Genomic DNA, 16380 nt, shown 5'->3' with positions numbered 1-16380 from the left:
CCTTTTCTCCCCTAAATCATGTCTCCACATTTCCTACCTTCTTCAGTGTTGTCTCTTCTCTCCTTTAGTTGTGTAGTTTGTTCTGTCAGTCTTTGGGTGGATTTCTGGGCTATTTAGGGTTATTTGATAGTTATCCAATAGTGTTAGTGGGATGTGACAAGCCTAGGGTCCTACTACTCTGCCCCCAAATATCGCAATATTTTTAAAATGTCTTTGAAATCAACTAATCCAGCCAATCACTCTAGCACCACAGCCTTTTTTTTTTTTTTAAGAGAAAGAATTCCCTGAATGATAAGTAACCTAACTAAAGAACAATGTTAAACAGTAACAGAGCCAAAATTGGAATGGTAGGTTCCTGGTCCCCATCATAGTCCTCCTTTTACTTTGTCATGATATTCATTCCTTGCTACATCTTACTTGGATTAAAACACACAAAAAATCAGCTGATACATATAATTATACTGATTAAAGCTAAAAAATATACTTAGTATATAGCACATATTCGCACATATTTAGTACAAAGTTGTAACTTCATTATTTGGTAATTTCTGAAACTCTGAATTTAATCTTGCTATTTGAACAGTGAAATAAACTGCTTTCTATAATACACAACAAGGTAACTTCACAGTCATGAAAGCTCAAGCTTTGAGCAGTTATTCCTTCTTGTGAAATTCAGTTATTCCAATCTTTCTACACAAGTCCAATCACCATTATGAAGTAGTTTGTCCTCATTGAAAAGCTAACTGTAACATACTGGAATTAAGCATGACTTAGAAAAAAAAATAAACATTACTTACACCACAATAATGACTTGCTCTCTTCTTACATATTTAAGACCCATTTTCCTGAAATGTAGAGAGACTAATAACATAAATAAAGATCCTGCCCTCCTTCCTTTCCTCATACAGCTGCTGTGATCCTAAAATAAAATTATTAACACATGTGGGGCACCTGAGTGGTGCAGTCAGTTGAGCATCAGACTCTTGCTTTCAGCTCAGGTCATGATCTCAGGGTCATGTGATTGAGCCCCACATCAGGCTCCATGCCCACCCCAGAGTCTGCTTAGGATTCTCTCCCCCTCCCTCTGCCCCTCCTCCCTGCTCTTTCTCTCTAATAAACTAATAAAATCTTTCAAAAAACTGTTAATGTATGTGAAATCCTTCTAAATGTATCATGCACCATAGAAATACAATGCAAAAGATATCAATAGGGATTAAACAATAGTAATAAAACTTGTAATAAGGTCTTACTAACAAACATGAATTATTGACAGTTTTAAGTTCTTAAAGTTTTTATTGCAATTATTCAGATGCCTGATGGTATTGCAAAAGGCTTTATAATGCAAACTATAACTATATATTTCTTAGATTAAGACTGCATGGACTGCCTTTTAATCATCATGAAAAACTGTATCAAAATTCAACATTCAAGATCATCTAGAAAAAAAAACCCTCTAAACTGAAATTCTCTTTTTCTAGCACCTAAATTACAGCACGTGAATAGCAATATTTGTGAGATCAAATGGGAGTCTTTGGAGCCAATAAAAGGAGATCCCATTGTTTATAATCTACAACTCATCAGTCAAAAAGGAACTGACCTGGTAAATTCTTGTAAATTTACTCCTTAAAATTTTTAAATTTTATATTCTACTGGGCATTGAGCTTTTCCTGAGTACTAAGATATCTTTTCAGAATGTTTAAAGCAATGAAATCTTATCCAAAAGTACTACCTCCTCCCTAAAGCTTTATGTACATACTATTTTGGGATATATTTGCTTATTCATTTAATTAACATATTACTATTGAATGATTTAATATTTCTAGGTTTCACTTATGTCCACAACTCATTCCAAACCAAATGCAATTAAAGTTTAACAATCAATTTTAAGTTTTTTGTTATTTCTTACATTGGACAAAATTACCTGAACAGTACTGGGTTCTCATGATATTAAATACTGTAAGCATAAACTTTTAGTTTTTCTTTGAATATATTTATGAGGTGAATGAGTTAACTCATAAGTTATTGTCAAAAACAATACCATATTTTTTATTTGGCATGACAATATAATTTTCATTTTGTCTCATTTTTCTTTAGATATATAAAGGACCAAACACTTCATTCTCCTTTTCCAACTTTGTGACAAATGCACATTATCGCTTCAAGGTCTGTGCTGGACGCCAATATCAGAATTCTGATGGGACACAAGAGCTCTGGGGACCATATAGCCCCAGCGTTCTTTTCTCAACACATAAGCAACATCCAAGGCCTGGAAAAGGTGGTGGAGGAAAGGCAGGAAGCAGCACTGGTGAAGAGAAAGATGATAAGCCCAGGACAGAAATGAGTGATGATACATTTGTCCTAATCCTTGTGATAGGATTTGCACTAGTTGCTATTCTGTGTGCTGTTATAATTCAACATTTTCTAATCAACTAGTATAGTTTTATGCATTTTACCTTTTTAGGAATTTCTAAAACAAATTACATCAAATTTAGAAATTGCTAGATACATCTTAATTTTTACTTTAAATCTCATTTGGTAGACATCCTTGTGAAAGTTTATCTCACAGCAAAAGAACTGCCTTAACACTCAAGAAATTTATTGTGACAATAGAAGAGATTTTATAAGGAAATAGCTCTATTTCAAATTTGAAAATGTTAGCAACAAAAATACTTCCACTATAATGTAAAACTAAAACCTCTCATGAAAGCCATTTTCTGCCTTAATTTTAATAAGTAATATTTTGCAAATTTTTGAGAATTGTGGGAGGATAACATCATTTTGGAATTTTATTCAGAAGAAAGTGGGAAAAGTCAATTCTATATGTCAACTTACATTCATATGAAATAAAAACATATCTACCAACTGTACTGTAATTTTTTCAAAGTAGTATATTCAGCTGTTTAGCTTGTACCCTGATAATTACTTTGATAGTGGGTAAATAGTAACTTATTGGCACTTTGTGAGTAGAAGCTGGAAAGTGGGGAGCCATTTTATACTATTCTAAACTCTAAAATGCACCCAGTGGTGGTTACTCCATAATCAAAATTATTAAAAATACATATAATGACTCATATTTGTACACAGTATATTAAAATGATTTCTTCTGGTGAAAGACAGACTAGCACACAGGGGAGCTGGTGGGGAAAATGAATCCCCATAGCAATTGGCTTGGATAGTGAGGCCAAATTTTGTGGTTTGTTGCAACCAGCAGGGCTTGAAGCCTAGAGTGTTAAAGGTCAGTGGTCTTGGCTGGGATAGAGTCCAGAGGCAGTGTACTGCTCTGGAAAAAAAGGCAGGCAAACAACCTGTACATACAGTGAGAAAACAGTGACCTGAAGAGTGCCTAGGGCACATAGTGTGGAGGTTATTCACTTATCTCAGAACCCATCCAAGAGAGTGTTCACAGAGAGACTTCTCTAGAAAAAAAAAAAAAAGGGACTGTCAGGCGTAATTTTCCTGTACCTTTCCCCTCAGCATAAGCACAGGGTCACCTGTGGGAACCAGCGCAGTACTGATACTTACTACCTAACTTGCTTATACAGAGCCCTGCTCCCCCTCTACAGTCCCATAGAATCCCCCCTCATGGTCATGCTTGCCTTGGTCCCAGCACAGTAGGCCCCATCCCCGAGAAGACCAGCCAAATCTCTCCTCATGCTGCATCTCCCAACATAGGAGTTTTGCAGAGCCAGGTAACCTCTCATTTCACATACAGACCAGAGCACATCTAGTTAAAATGTGCCACATTCGGGCCAGAGCCCAAACACTTCCCATAACAGGCAAAGAGGGACTCTGCAGATGACTGGCCTGAAGGATAAAGCAACCAAGACAAAACAGCACAGCCAACACAGCACCCATGGGAGACACTAACAAAACTGCCAGGCCCAGGGGGACAGGGGACACTACACAGCAGGGCAATACAGGACCTCTTCTTCATAAGGCTATTACCCTCCAAGAACAGGAGATACAGCTGACTTTCCTAACACAGAGAAAAGGGTACCAAAACCTAAACAAAATGAGAAGAGGAATTTATCCCAAACGAAAGAACAGGACAAGGCCATTGCCAGTGATCTAAATAAAGCAGATATAAGTAACATGTATGATAGAGAATTTAAATTAGCAATCTTAAGGATACTCACTGGACTTGAGAAAAGAGAGGAAAACATGAGTGAGACCCTTACCAGAGAGATAAGAAATGGCAGTGGTGTCTAGGTGGCGCAGTGGGTTGGGCATCTGCCTTCAGCTCAGGTCACGATGCCAGGGTCCTGGGATTGACCGCTGTGATGGGCTCCCTGCTCGGCAGCGAATCTGCTTCTCCCTCTCCCTCTGCCCCTCCCCGCCCCACTCATACTCTCTAGTGCTTTCTGTCTCTCTCTCACTCTCACTCTAAAACAAATAAATAAAATCTTTTAAAAAAGAAATAACATGGCAGAGATAAAGGGTTCAATAAACAAGATGAGAAACACACACTAGACGAACTGTAAGAGACTCTTAATCGTAGGAAACACTGAGGGTTACTACTGGAGAGGAGGGAATAGGAAGATGGGGTAACTGGATGATGAACATTGAGGAGGGCATGTGATGCAATGAACACTAGATGTTACATAAAACTGATCAATAACTGCACTCTACCTCTGAAACTAATAATACATTCTATAAAATTAACTGAATTTAAATTATAAAAATAAAGAAGATGAGAAACACACTTGATGGAATGAATAGCAGGGTGCAAGAAACAGAGGAAGAAATTAGTAACCTAGGAGATAGAATAATGGAAAGTAATCAGGCTGAACAAGAGAGAAAAAGCAATTACACAACATGAAAATAGACTGGGAACTCAGTGCTCCAAGAAATATAACAACACTTATATTTCAGGAGTCCCTGAAGAAAGAGAAGGGGTACAGAAAATTTATTTGAAGAAACAATAGCTCAAAACTTCCCTCATCTGGGGAAGGTAACATACCCAGATCCAGGAGGCACAAAGACCTCCCATCATAATCAACAAAAGGAGATACACACCAAGACATATTGTAAAGAATTAGCAAAATATACTGATAAAGAAAAAAAATTTAAAAGGGGAAGATAAAAGAAGACAGTGAGTTACAAAAGAAAATCCATAAGGTTAGCAAGGGATTTCTTAGCAGAAAATTTCCAATTCATAAAGAAGCGGCATGATATAGTCGAAGTGTTGAATGGGAAAAATCTGCAGTGAAGAATATTCTATCCAGCAAGGCTATCATTCAGAACAGAAAGAGAGACAAAGAGTTTCTCAGACAAACAAAAACTTAAGACGGTCATGACTACTAATACAGCCCTGCAGGAAATATTAAAGGTGATTCTTTGAGTGTAAAGGAGAGAACAAAACTAACGGTATAAAGGTAGGAAACACAAAGGTAGTGAAAATGAATATTTCTTTAAAAAATCAGTCAAGGAACTCACAAAATAAAGGATAAAAAATATAACAACATATACCTAAAATGTGAGGAGGAGTAAAGAATGGGTTCAAACTTAAATGACCATCAACTTAACACAGAGTGCTATATACAGAAGATTATTTACAAACCTCATGGTAACCATGAAGCAAAAACCACAAATAAATACACAAAGAAATCCAGAGAAAGAAATCCAAATATATCACCAAAGAAAATCAGCAAACCATAAAAGACAAAAAAGAGGGATCAGAGAAAATCTCCAGAAACAAAGATAAAACAAGTAATAAAATGGCAATAGATACATACTTTGAATGTGAATGGACTAAACATTCCAATCAAAAGACAGAGGGTGTCAGAATGAATTTAAAAACAAGGCCCATCTATATGCTGCCTACAAAAGACTCATTTTAGATGTAAAGACACCTTTAGATTTAGAAACATTTATCATGCAAATGGATGTCAAAAAAAGCTGGAGTAGCAAAGGTTGTCAAAGTAGATTTTTTTGTACTTGTGTTATTTTTATCCTACTTAGGTGTCAGGGTAATACTAGCCTCATAGAATGCTTTTGAGTGTGTTCCCTCTATTCTATTATTTGTAAAATTTTGATAAAGATTGTAATTATTTTTTGAAATGTCTGCTAGAATTCTCCAATGAAACCATGTAGTCTTGGGCTTTTTTGTGCTGGGAGATTTTTGAGTCCTAAGTCAGCTTTCATTCTTGTTATTGGCCGAAGATGATTTCCCATGTCTTAGATTCAAGATTTATGACTGAATCTCAGTAACTTGTGCCTTTTTAGGAATTATCTGGGTTTTTTTTCTAAGTGATCTGATTTGTTAGTATATAAATGTTTATAGTAATCTCATCTCACTATGTATTTCTGCTATATCTGTTGTACTGTTTTCCCTTCCATTTCTCTTTTTGGTTTTTGAGTCATCTTCTTTCCTCCGTTAATGTAGTTAAAGCACTGTCAAATTTATTTTTTGGAAAAACTGGTCCTTACTTTCAATGTTATGTTATTGTTTACTCTGGTTTCTATTTTATTTATTTCTTTGTTATTTCCATCCCCTACTAATGTTTCAGCTACCTTTCTTCTTTTCCAAGTTCCCTATGGCATAATGTTGTTTTTATCTTAATACTAGCATTTAAATACTAGCATTTCTTAATACTAGCATTAAATTTATATAGTATAAATTTCACTCAAACATCTACTTTTGCTACATCCCATGGGATTTAGAATATTATGCTTGCTTTTTCTTTTGTTCTGAGACATATTTTTATTTGCCATGTGATTTATTTGGCCCACTGCTTGTGTAGGAGTCTGTTTTTAATATTTAATATGTTTAAATATTTAATATTTTTATTTAATTAAAATTAAATATTTAATTTAAATTTAATTTTTTAATTAAATTTAAATTAAATTTATTTAAATATTTAATATTTTTTAAAAGGGAAAGCTATCATGAAAATTAAAATGATAATGACTGGTCAAAAAAAAGACAGTTTGAGACAGTTTCTGTTACTTGAAGCTGAGGACAATCTAACCAATATAATTTCTACACATAGAGGAGGCAATCAGATTTTTAATTTGAATCAAAATGTATCTTTATGAGCTTATCTACAAAAATCTTCATCATGCTTCCAAAAGTTAAAAAATATATTATTATCTAGATATGAGTTAACAGTTTCTGGCAAACCCTGACTTTCATTTGATGTTATAGTCATCTACTTTGAAGTGACAAAGGGGTCTAATTTTATTATAAACAAGTTGAATTGTGCCCTAGAGAACAAAATCGGGAATTCTGAGTAAAAGAATATGATTTTAACAGTTAAGTGATCAGTTGAGAAGCAACTGCAGAAAAAAGAAGTTTGTGCAATCTCATTGGATGCTTGCTTTGTTAGTAATATTCTTCAATGCCAAGACTCAACCTAAATGTTAAATAATCACATATGATATTAAATTGCTGTGGTGAAGCTCCTTCCTCCTAATGTATTCATAATTTCTTTGAAGGATCATTAGATACTATCTCATTCATCTTTACTCCATCCTTATGATTATTCTTATTGTACAGATTGATAACCTGATCTTTGTGTGGTCAATGGTAGTACCTGGTCTAAAACTATTCTTTGGCAAGGAAGAAAAATAAGCAAGCAAGGTTGTCTATTGCACAGTAAAAGCAATGATTCTAGCTGCCTAGAGTGGAACTAGAATCAACACCGTAAAAGTACCAGGAGTCGGTTTCAATTCACAATAGGAAAGTTTTCCTAACAAGTAAAGCTCCAACAATGGAATTGGCTGCTCCAAGGTTCTTGAATTTAACTTCTCATCATTACAAATTTGAGAGCTACATCTGTCAGGAATGCAACAGAAAGGGGGCGCCTGGGTGGCTCAGTCATTAAGCATCTGCCTTTGGCTCAGGTCATGAACACAGGGTTCTGGGATCCAGCCCTGCATCCATCAGGCTCCCTGCTTGGCGGGAAGCCTGCTTCTACCTCTCCCATTCCCCCATTTGCATTCCTTCTCTCACTGTATCTCTCTCTGTCAAGTAAATAAATAAAACATTTTTTAAAAAAGAAAGTTAATGATTATACACGATTCTACTCTCAAATACTATAACTGAGAGGCATGACACTAGTATTCTAGTGAATACTAGATGTACAAAAAATGGGTAAAATTTATTAAACAGCTAGACATTCCAGAAAATAAATTCCTGTCTCCTTAATAATCATGACTGCAGGCCCAAGAGGGTAATCTGGGCACCAGTCCTTCTACATATTATTTATCCATTAAGCTAGCAATCCCATGAAAGGACCAGAGATGACCCTCCTACTTTCCTGGAAAAATGAGGAGATAGAAAGTTTTAGCACACCCCTTCTAAGTACTGCTGACTGATGAGATAAGTGTAAGGCAATTATTTTTGAGAGTCTGAAATCAAGACTGATTTATTTTACCATTGAAATCCCATTACACTCATCTCTCTGGACTGCTCACTTACTTTCTCCCCCTCTCTGGCTTGTCTGTCAATCTTCTCAATGTTTAGTATGTACCCACTTTTTGCGTTTGGTGGCTGCATCACTGTTTGGCTGGACAGCAGCTAAAATCAACCCTGGGTGCCTGACTCCCAAAACAGTATCTACGCATTAGACCAATATTTCCTTGTCTATTTCATTCTGGGGACCTGTTTTGGTGAGGTAGGTTTTTTGGGCTCATATTTACTCACTCACCAATCTGGGAATAACTCTTCTCATTAATGTTCTTTACCTACCCTACCCCATTTTTTTTTTGCTCTATTTGTTTACATTCTACATCCAATCATGTACTTTTCTAATCAAAAGCTATTATAGGTGGGACGCCTGGGTGGCTCAGTTGGTTAAGCAGCTGCTTTCGGCTCAGGTCATATCCCAGTGTCCTGGGATCGAGTCCCACATCGGGCTCCTTGCTCGGAAGGGAGCCTGCTTCTCCCTCTGACTCTGCCTGCCTCTCTGCCTGCCTGTGCTCACTCTCTCTCTCTCTGACAAATAAATAAATAAAAATCTTTTAAAAAAAAAAAAAAAAGCTATTATAGGGGCGCCTGGGTGGCTCAGTGGGTTAAGCCGCTGCCTTCGGCTCAGGTCATGATCTCAGGGTCCTGGGATCGAGTCCCGCATCGGGCTCTCTGCTCGGCAGGGAGCCTGCTTCCTCCTCTCTCTCTCTCTGCCTGCCTCTCTGCCTACTTGTGATCTCTCTCTGTCAAATAAATAAATAAAATCTTTAAAAAAAAAAGCTATTATAAGGCAGTGAGGGAAATCTTAACATCATGACATGACAAAGAACTCATTACATTATCCATTACAGCACTTAACACACTGTGTTTCATTAGTATTTGTTTTTCTCCATTAAACTGTGAACTTCGGGGAAAGAATTGTGGCTTTATCTTCATATCCTAACCGCCACATTCAGTGTTTGGCACAGAGTAAGTTTTCAATGTATAACTCAAATGAACAAAATTACCAAAATGCTCACTATCAATATGTTCAAAGTGAGTATATAATAATCTGGACAATATAATTTTACATTTGATCAAGTCAGTTGACCAACATAATATGCCTAGAAAAACCACAATGCCTTTTTTTAAAAAGAAGGATAAAGCATTGCTCAATTCTGTTTCACACACTTGCTTAGATATTTTAGTTTGTTTGATCACATTGTAAGAGTGAGTTTGTTAAAAATTGGCTAAGTCACACTGAGTTATTTTACTATGAAAAACACAAAGGTTAAGGATTACATAACCACTTACGGTTATAAAATACACTTACTTAATTAAGTGTGTAAAATTCAAACTTCTAAATAATCTCAAACTTTGAAAACAAGAGTGTTTATCGGGCACTGTCTGGAGATAAAGTAGGAGTATCAGCAGACTTGAGTGAAGGCTGGAAACGAAAAGGATCGAAAATAATAATGTAGATACAATAAGTAACATAAAGTTATTCTATGCCTTTTTATTTTTATATTTTGTAAGTTTTTAAATAATAGCATTGCATTTTATTGTTACATAAGGAATGTGTGTTTATATGAAAAATTTAAATGCACCACTAAAAAACATAAAAATCACCTGTAGAACTATCAAATAAAAATACACAATTAGGGGTGCCCAGGTGGCTCAGTCAGTTGAGCATCTGCCTTCAGCACAGGTCATGATCTCAAGGTTCTGGGATGGAGCCCTGCATCAGGCTCCCTGCTCAGTGGAGTCTGCTTCTCCCTCTCCATTTGCTCCTCCCCCTGACTTATACTCTTTCTCTGTCTCAAATAAGCAAATAAAAATCTTTTAAAATAAAATAAAATAAAATAAAAAATAATTATAATTAGCAATTTGGTGATGGCTTTCTAGTCTCCTTTTATATAATAATATGAATAATTATAAAAGTAATGGTATAACTAATTTAATTTAATAGCTGCATTGAGGTGAAGAGCTAAGATGGTGGCATAGTAGGAGGACCCTAGGCTCATCTCATGCCTCAAACATGACTTGATAACTATCCAGTCATTCTAAATACCCCAGAAATCAAGCTGAAGACTGAAAGAATAAATTCCACAATTAAAGGGGGGTGGGAAAGCCACACTGAAGAAGGCAGGAAGTATAGAGATGTGGTTTGGAACTGAAATGGATCACAGGTGATGTGGAGAGGAGGGAGCCATGGTCATGGAGAAAGGCAAGAGAGAGGAACAAATGGGAATGCATAAGGAGAACACTTCCCCAAAGTCATTGGCTGGGAAAATGAGAGGGGCTGATTTTCCTGAGTTCTTACAACCAGCATGGCTGAAAGCCTGGAATTTTAAAGGTCAGTGTTCTTGGCTGAGGTAAAACCCTAAAGGTGCTACTAGGTCATAAATCAGGCCTCAACAAGTATAAAAAGACTGAATGGGATTTATTCCCAGGCTGCAAGCATAGTCTAATATGCACAAATCAATCAACATGATATACCACATCAGTGAAAGAAAGGATAAGAACCATATGATCCCCTCAATAGATGCAAAAAGAACATTTCACAAAGTACAACAACCATGTCATGATAAAAACCCTCAACAAAGTAAGTTTAGACAGAACAGACCTCAACATAATAAAGACCATATATGAAAGACCCACAGCTAATATCATCCTTCATGCAGAAAAACTGAAAGCTTTTCCTCTACAGTCAGGAACAAGACAGAGATGTCCACTCTCACCACTATTCTTTAACATAACACAGCAATCAGACAACATAAAGAAGTAAAAGGCACCTAATGGGCAAGGGAGAAGTCACTTTCACTATTTGTAGAAGACATACTACTCTCTATAAAAACCAGAAAGACTCCACCAAAAAACTGCTACAAGAATTCAGCAATGTCACAGGAAACAAAATCAATATACAGAAATCTATTGCATTTCTATGATAATTAAGGGGTCCATCCATTAAGAAGAATGAACAGTTATAAAAATTTATGCCCCCAACTTGGAAGCACCTAAATATATGCATCAATAAATAATAAACATAAAGAGGGGCACCTCAATCATTAATCATCTGCTTTCAGCTCAGGTCAATGATCCCAGGGTCCTGGAATGGAGCCCACCATCAGGCTCCCTGCTCAGCAGGGGGCCTACTTCTCCCTCTCCCACTCCCCCTGCTTATGTTTTCTCTCTTGCTGTGCCCCTCCCTCTCAAGTAAATAAAAATCTTTAAAAAATAATGAATAATAATAATAAATATACAGAAACTCATTGATATTAATACAATAATAGTAGAGGACTTTAACACCCCACTCACATCAATGGACAGATCATCTAAGCAGAAAATCAACAAGGAAACAATGGCTTTAAATGACACAGTGGACCAAATGGATTTAACAGATATATTCAGAACATTCCATCCTAAAACAGCAGAATACCCATTCTTTTCAAGTATGCATGGAACATTCTCCAGAATAGATCACATAACAGCCACAAAAAAAAAGCCTCAACAAATTCAAGAAGACTGAAGTTGTACCATGCACCTTCTCTACTACAACACTATGAAACTAGAAGTCAATCACAAGAAAAAAAATCCATAAAGACCAAAAATACATGGAGATTAAACAACATGCTACTAAAGAATGAATGACTCAAACAGGAACTAAAAGAAGAAATTTTTTAAAACATGGAAATCAATGCAAAAATAAAAGAAAATGGTCCAAACACAATGGTCCAAAACTTTTGGGATACAGTAAAAACAGTCATAAGGAAGTATACAGCATTACAGACCTACCTCAAGAAGCAAGAAAAATCTCAAATACACAACCTAAGGAGGCTAGAAAAAGAGCAACAAAGATATCCTAAAACCAGCAGAAGGAAGGAAATAATAAAGATTAGAGCAGAAATAAACAACATAGAAACTAAAAGAACAATTTGATCTGTTGATCAAAGAAAACAAGCAGCTGGTTCTCTGAAGAAAAAGATCAATAAAATACATAAGCCTCTAGACAGATGTAACAAGAAAAAAAAGAAAGATTCAAGTAAATCACAAATGAAAGAGAAGAAATAATACCACAGAAACACAATCATAAGAGATTATTATGAAAAACTATATGCCAACAAATTGGACAATCTGGAAAAAATGGATAAACTCCTAGAAACATAAACTACCAAAACTGAAACAGGAAGAAACAGAAAATTTGAACAGACCAACAATCAGCAAAGAAATTGAATCAGTAATCAAAAAAAAACCCAACAAACAAAAAGATGGCTTCACAGGCAAATTCTACCACACATTTCAAGAAGCCTTAATACCTATTCTTCTCAAACTATTCCAAAAAATGCAAAAGGAACAAAAACTGCCAAATTCATTCCATGAGGCCAGCATCATGATGATACCAAAACCAAATAAAGACACGACTAAAAAAATGTACAGGCCAATATTCCTGATGAACATGGATGCAAAAATTCTCAACAAAATACTAGCAAGATGAATTCAACAATACATTAAAAAGATCATTCACCACAATCAAATAAGACTTATTCGTGGATTGTAGGTAGATTCAATATTTGCAAATCAATCAACATGATATATCACATCACTAAAATAAAGGAGAAGAACCATATGATCATATGATCATCAACAGATGGGAAAAAAGAATTTGACAAAGTACAACATCCATTCCTGATACAAACCCTCAACAAAGTAGGTTTAGAGGGAACTTACTTCAGTATAATAAAGGCCATATATGAAAAACCCACAGCTAGTATCATCCTCAATGGGGAAAAACTGAGAGCCTTTCACTAAGGTCAGGAACCAGATAAGGATATCCACTCTCACCACTTTTATTCAACAAAGTACTGGAAGTCCTAGTCACAGCTATCAGACAATAAGAAATAAAAGGCATCTAAATCAGTAAGAAAGAAGAAAACTTGCACTATTTGCAGATGACATGATACTATATACAGGAAACCTGGAAGACTCTACCAAAAACCTGCTAGAACTTATATACAAATTCAGTAAATTTGCAGAATATGAAATCAATGTACAGAAATCTATTGCATTTCTATACACCAATAATGAAGCTGCAGAACAAGAAATTAAGAAAACAATCCCATGTACAACTGCACCCAAAATAACAAGATACCTAGGAATAAACATAACCAAAGAGATGAAAGAGGTAAAACATTGATAAAAGAAATTGATGACAATAAAAAGAATGCTCATGAACTGGAAGAACCATTATTGTTAAAATGTCCATACTACCCAAAGCAATCTACAGATCTAATGCAATCCCTATCAAAATAACAAGAGAATTTTTCACAGAGCTAGAGCAAATCATCCTAATATTTGTATGTAATCACAAAAGACCCCGAAGAGCCAAAGCAATCTTGACATGGGGTGGGGCGACAAAGCTGGATGTATCAAGCTCCTAGATTTCAAACTATACTACAAAGCTTATAGTATTCAAAACAGTATGACACTGGCACAAAAACAGATACATGGATCAATGAAGTAAAATAGAGAACCCAAGAAAAGACCCACTTATATGGTCAAAATTCAATGACAAAAGAGGCAAGAATTTACAGTAGGGAAAAGATCATCTCTTTTCAATAAATGGTGTTGAGAAAACCAGAAAACAACAGGCAAAAGAATGAAAGTAGACCACTTTTTACACCATATACAAATATAAACCAAATTAAAGAACTTGAAACCATAAACTCCTAAAATAAAATACAGGCAGTAAACTCTTGGACATTAGTCTTGGCATTATTTTTCTGGATCTCTCTCTTCAGGCAAAGTGAAAAAAAAAGCAAAAATAAACAACTGGTACTAGATCAAACTAAAAAGTTTTGGCATGGCAAAAGAAGCCATCAATAGAACAAAGGCAATCTGCTAAATGGGAAAAGATACCTGCCAATGACATATCTGATAACGGGTTGATATACAAAATCTATAAAGAATTCATACAAACCAAGACTCCTGGGTGGTGCAGTTGGTTAAGTGTCTAATTCTTGGTTTCAGCTCAGCTCATGATCTCAAGGTCATGAGATTGAGCCCTGCATCAGGCTCTGCACTCAGTGGGGAGTCTGCTTGAGATATTTTCTTTCCCTTTCTCTCTGAAATAAATAAATCTTTAAAAGGTAAGAATTCATACAACTCAGTGGCAAAAAACAATCATATTAAAAATATATACCAAGGGGAAAACAGTTTCCTCAAAAAATTAAACATAGAAATATCATATGAGCCACCAACTCCACTTCTGGGTATTTATCCAAAGAAAACAAAAACACTAATTCAAAAAGATGTATGTGTCTCTATGTTTATTGAAGCATTATTTATGGTAGCCATGATATGGATGCAATCTAATGTTCACCAATAGATAAATGGACAAAGAAGATGTAGTGTATATATACACAACAGACTATTATTCAGCCATAAATAAGAGTGAAGTCTTGCCATTTGTGACAACATGGACGGACCTAAAGAGTATTATGCTAAGTAAACTAAGACAGAGAAAGACAATTACCATATAATTTCACTTACATATATTATTTAAAAAAAAGAAACAGAAACAGACTCATAAATACAGAGAACAAATTGGTGGTTGCCAAAGGGGAAGGGTTGGGAGGGATGAGTAAAATAGGTGAAGATTAAGAGGTACAAACTTCCAGCACAAAATAAGTAACTGGGATGTAAAGTACAGCATAGGGAATATAGCCAATAACATTGTAATAACTATGTATGGTAACAGATGGTAACTAGATTTGTCATGTTGATCATTTCATAATGTATAAAAATATCTAATCACTACATTGTATACCTGAAACTTATACTGTATGTCAACTATACCTTAATTTTTAGAATACTATAAAAAACTAAAGAATATTTCTAGGTGGGGGGAGGAAGAGAGGAAGAGGGAGAAAGACAATCTTAAGCAGGCTCCCCACCCAACGCAGAGAGCCCAATGCAGGGCTTGATCTCACAACCCCAAAATCAGGGCCAAAGCTGAACTCAAAAGTCGGATGCTCAACTGACTGAGCCACTTAGGTGCCCCAAACCAAAAGAATATTGATATCTTGTCCAAATACAAACTCTATTTTTCTCATCTATGTTCATATTCAAGCATAGATGTAAATTTTGACATATTCCATTCAGTCTATAAACTTTGTACCAAAGAAAATGAAAAGATCTTATCTGCTAAGTGTACATACATCTTGTACACAATACTGCTTAAAAAAAAAGGAACATGATTTCTTACCTGGGCTATTGAAGCTTTCATAATGATGTTTTGTCCACTTTTAAGTTCTCTCAAAATACATAAAAGCACCTAATGAGACTTTTTTACTGTACTGAAATGGAAGGAATACTCTCCATAAAACATGTGCCTTACATGATGCTTATTATTGTTACTGGCCATAGAAAAGGTGTTAAAAATGTTGGCCTGCTGTAAACTTGCTTTCAAAATGTGGGACAAGGAAAATGTCCTTTAATTTACTGAGGATGGGAATGTTGAAAGGATTATAGAGAAACAGAGATGTATATGCTGTCTCTCTAAAACTGCTTGGTAATCTTTGAAGAGGCCATATGGAGACTTGAAAAGAACTAACTGCGTCCAAGCTGCCTGATGTTATGTGTAGGCTACAACAAAAACTCATACAGGGAAAAAAAAAAAAAAAGACTGAGTTTTTGGAAATAAGACTACTTCAGAACAACAACAAAAACTCGCCAGAAAGGCACTCAAGTTCAACAGGACTCTCATTTCTTTACTAAAATTTTAACTTACTTGGAATCTAACTTCAATTTCATAAGTTGAAATTACCTCTTTGCTTTAAAACCTTTTTCCCTGAGGGGGTTAAAAAAAGGTTTAATTTATGATGACATCTAATGTGCTTTGGAATGTTAAAAAATGGTGAACATATTAGTTATGGACAGCCCATAGGATGAATGTATAGATGTAAAGGGCCTAACGGACTGACAAATAGCTG

The 16380-nt window shown here is 35.5% G+C and overlaps 1 protein-coding gene across 1 annotated transcript in view; it reads left to right on the top strand.

Annotated features, from left to right (window-relative positions):
• LOC116582283 (fibronectin type III domain containing protein 3C1-like) overlaps nucleotides 1-2856 on the top strand; it is a 48808-nt gene extending 45952 nt beyond the window's left edge. The window contains exons 26-27 of the mRNA XM_032329704.1: nucleotides 1479-1600; nucleotides 2095-2856. Coding sequence (XP_032185595.1) covers nucleotides 1479-1600; nucleotides 2095-2433 — 461 coding nt within the window. The 3' untranslated portion in view covers nucleotides 2434-2856. The remainder of the gene's footprint in view (nucleotides 1-1478; nucleotides 1601-2094) is intronic.
• Nucleotides 2857-16380: the final 13524 nt, after the last annotated feature.

This window comes from Mustela erminea, chromosome X (genome assembly GCF_009829155.1).
Source record: "Mustela erminea isolate mMusErm1 chromosome X, mMusErm1.Pri, whole genome shotgun sequence".
Lineage (NCBI taxonomy): Eukaryota > Metazoa > Chordata > Mammalia > Carnivora > Mustelidae > Mustela > Mustela erminea.
The sequence above is the reverse complement of the archived record's forward strand: the minus strand, read 5'-3'. Positions and strand labels throughout refer to the sequence as shown.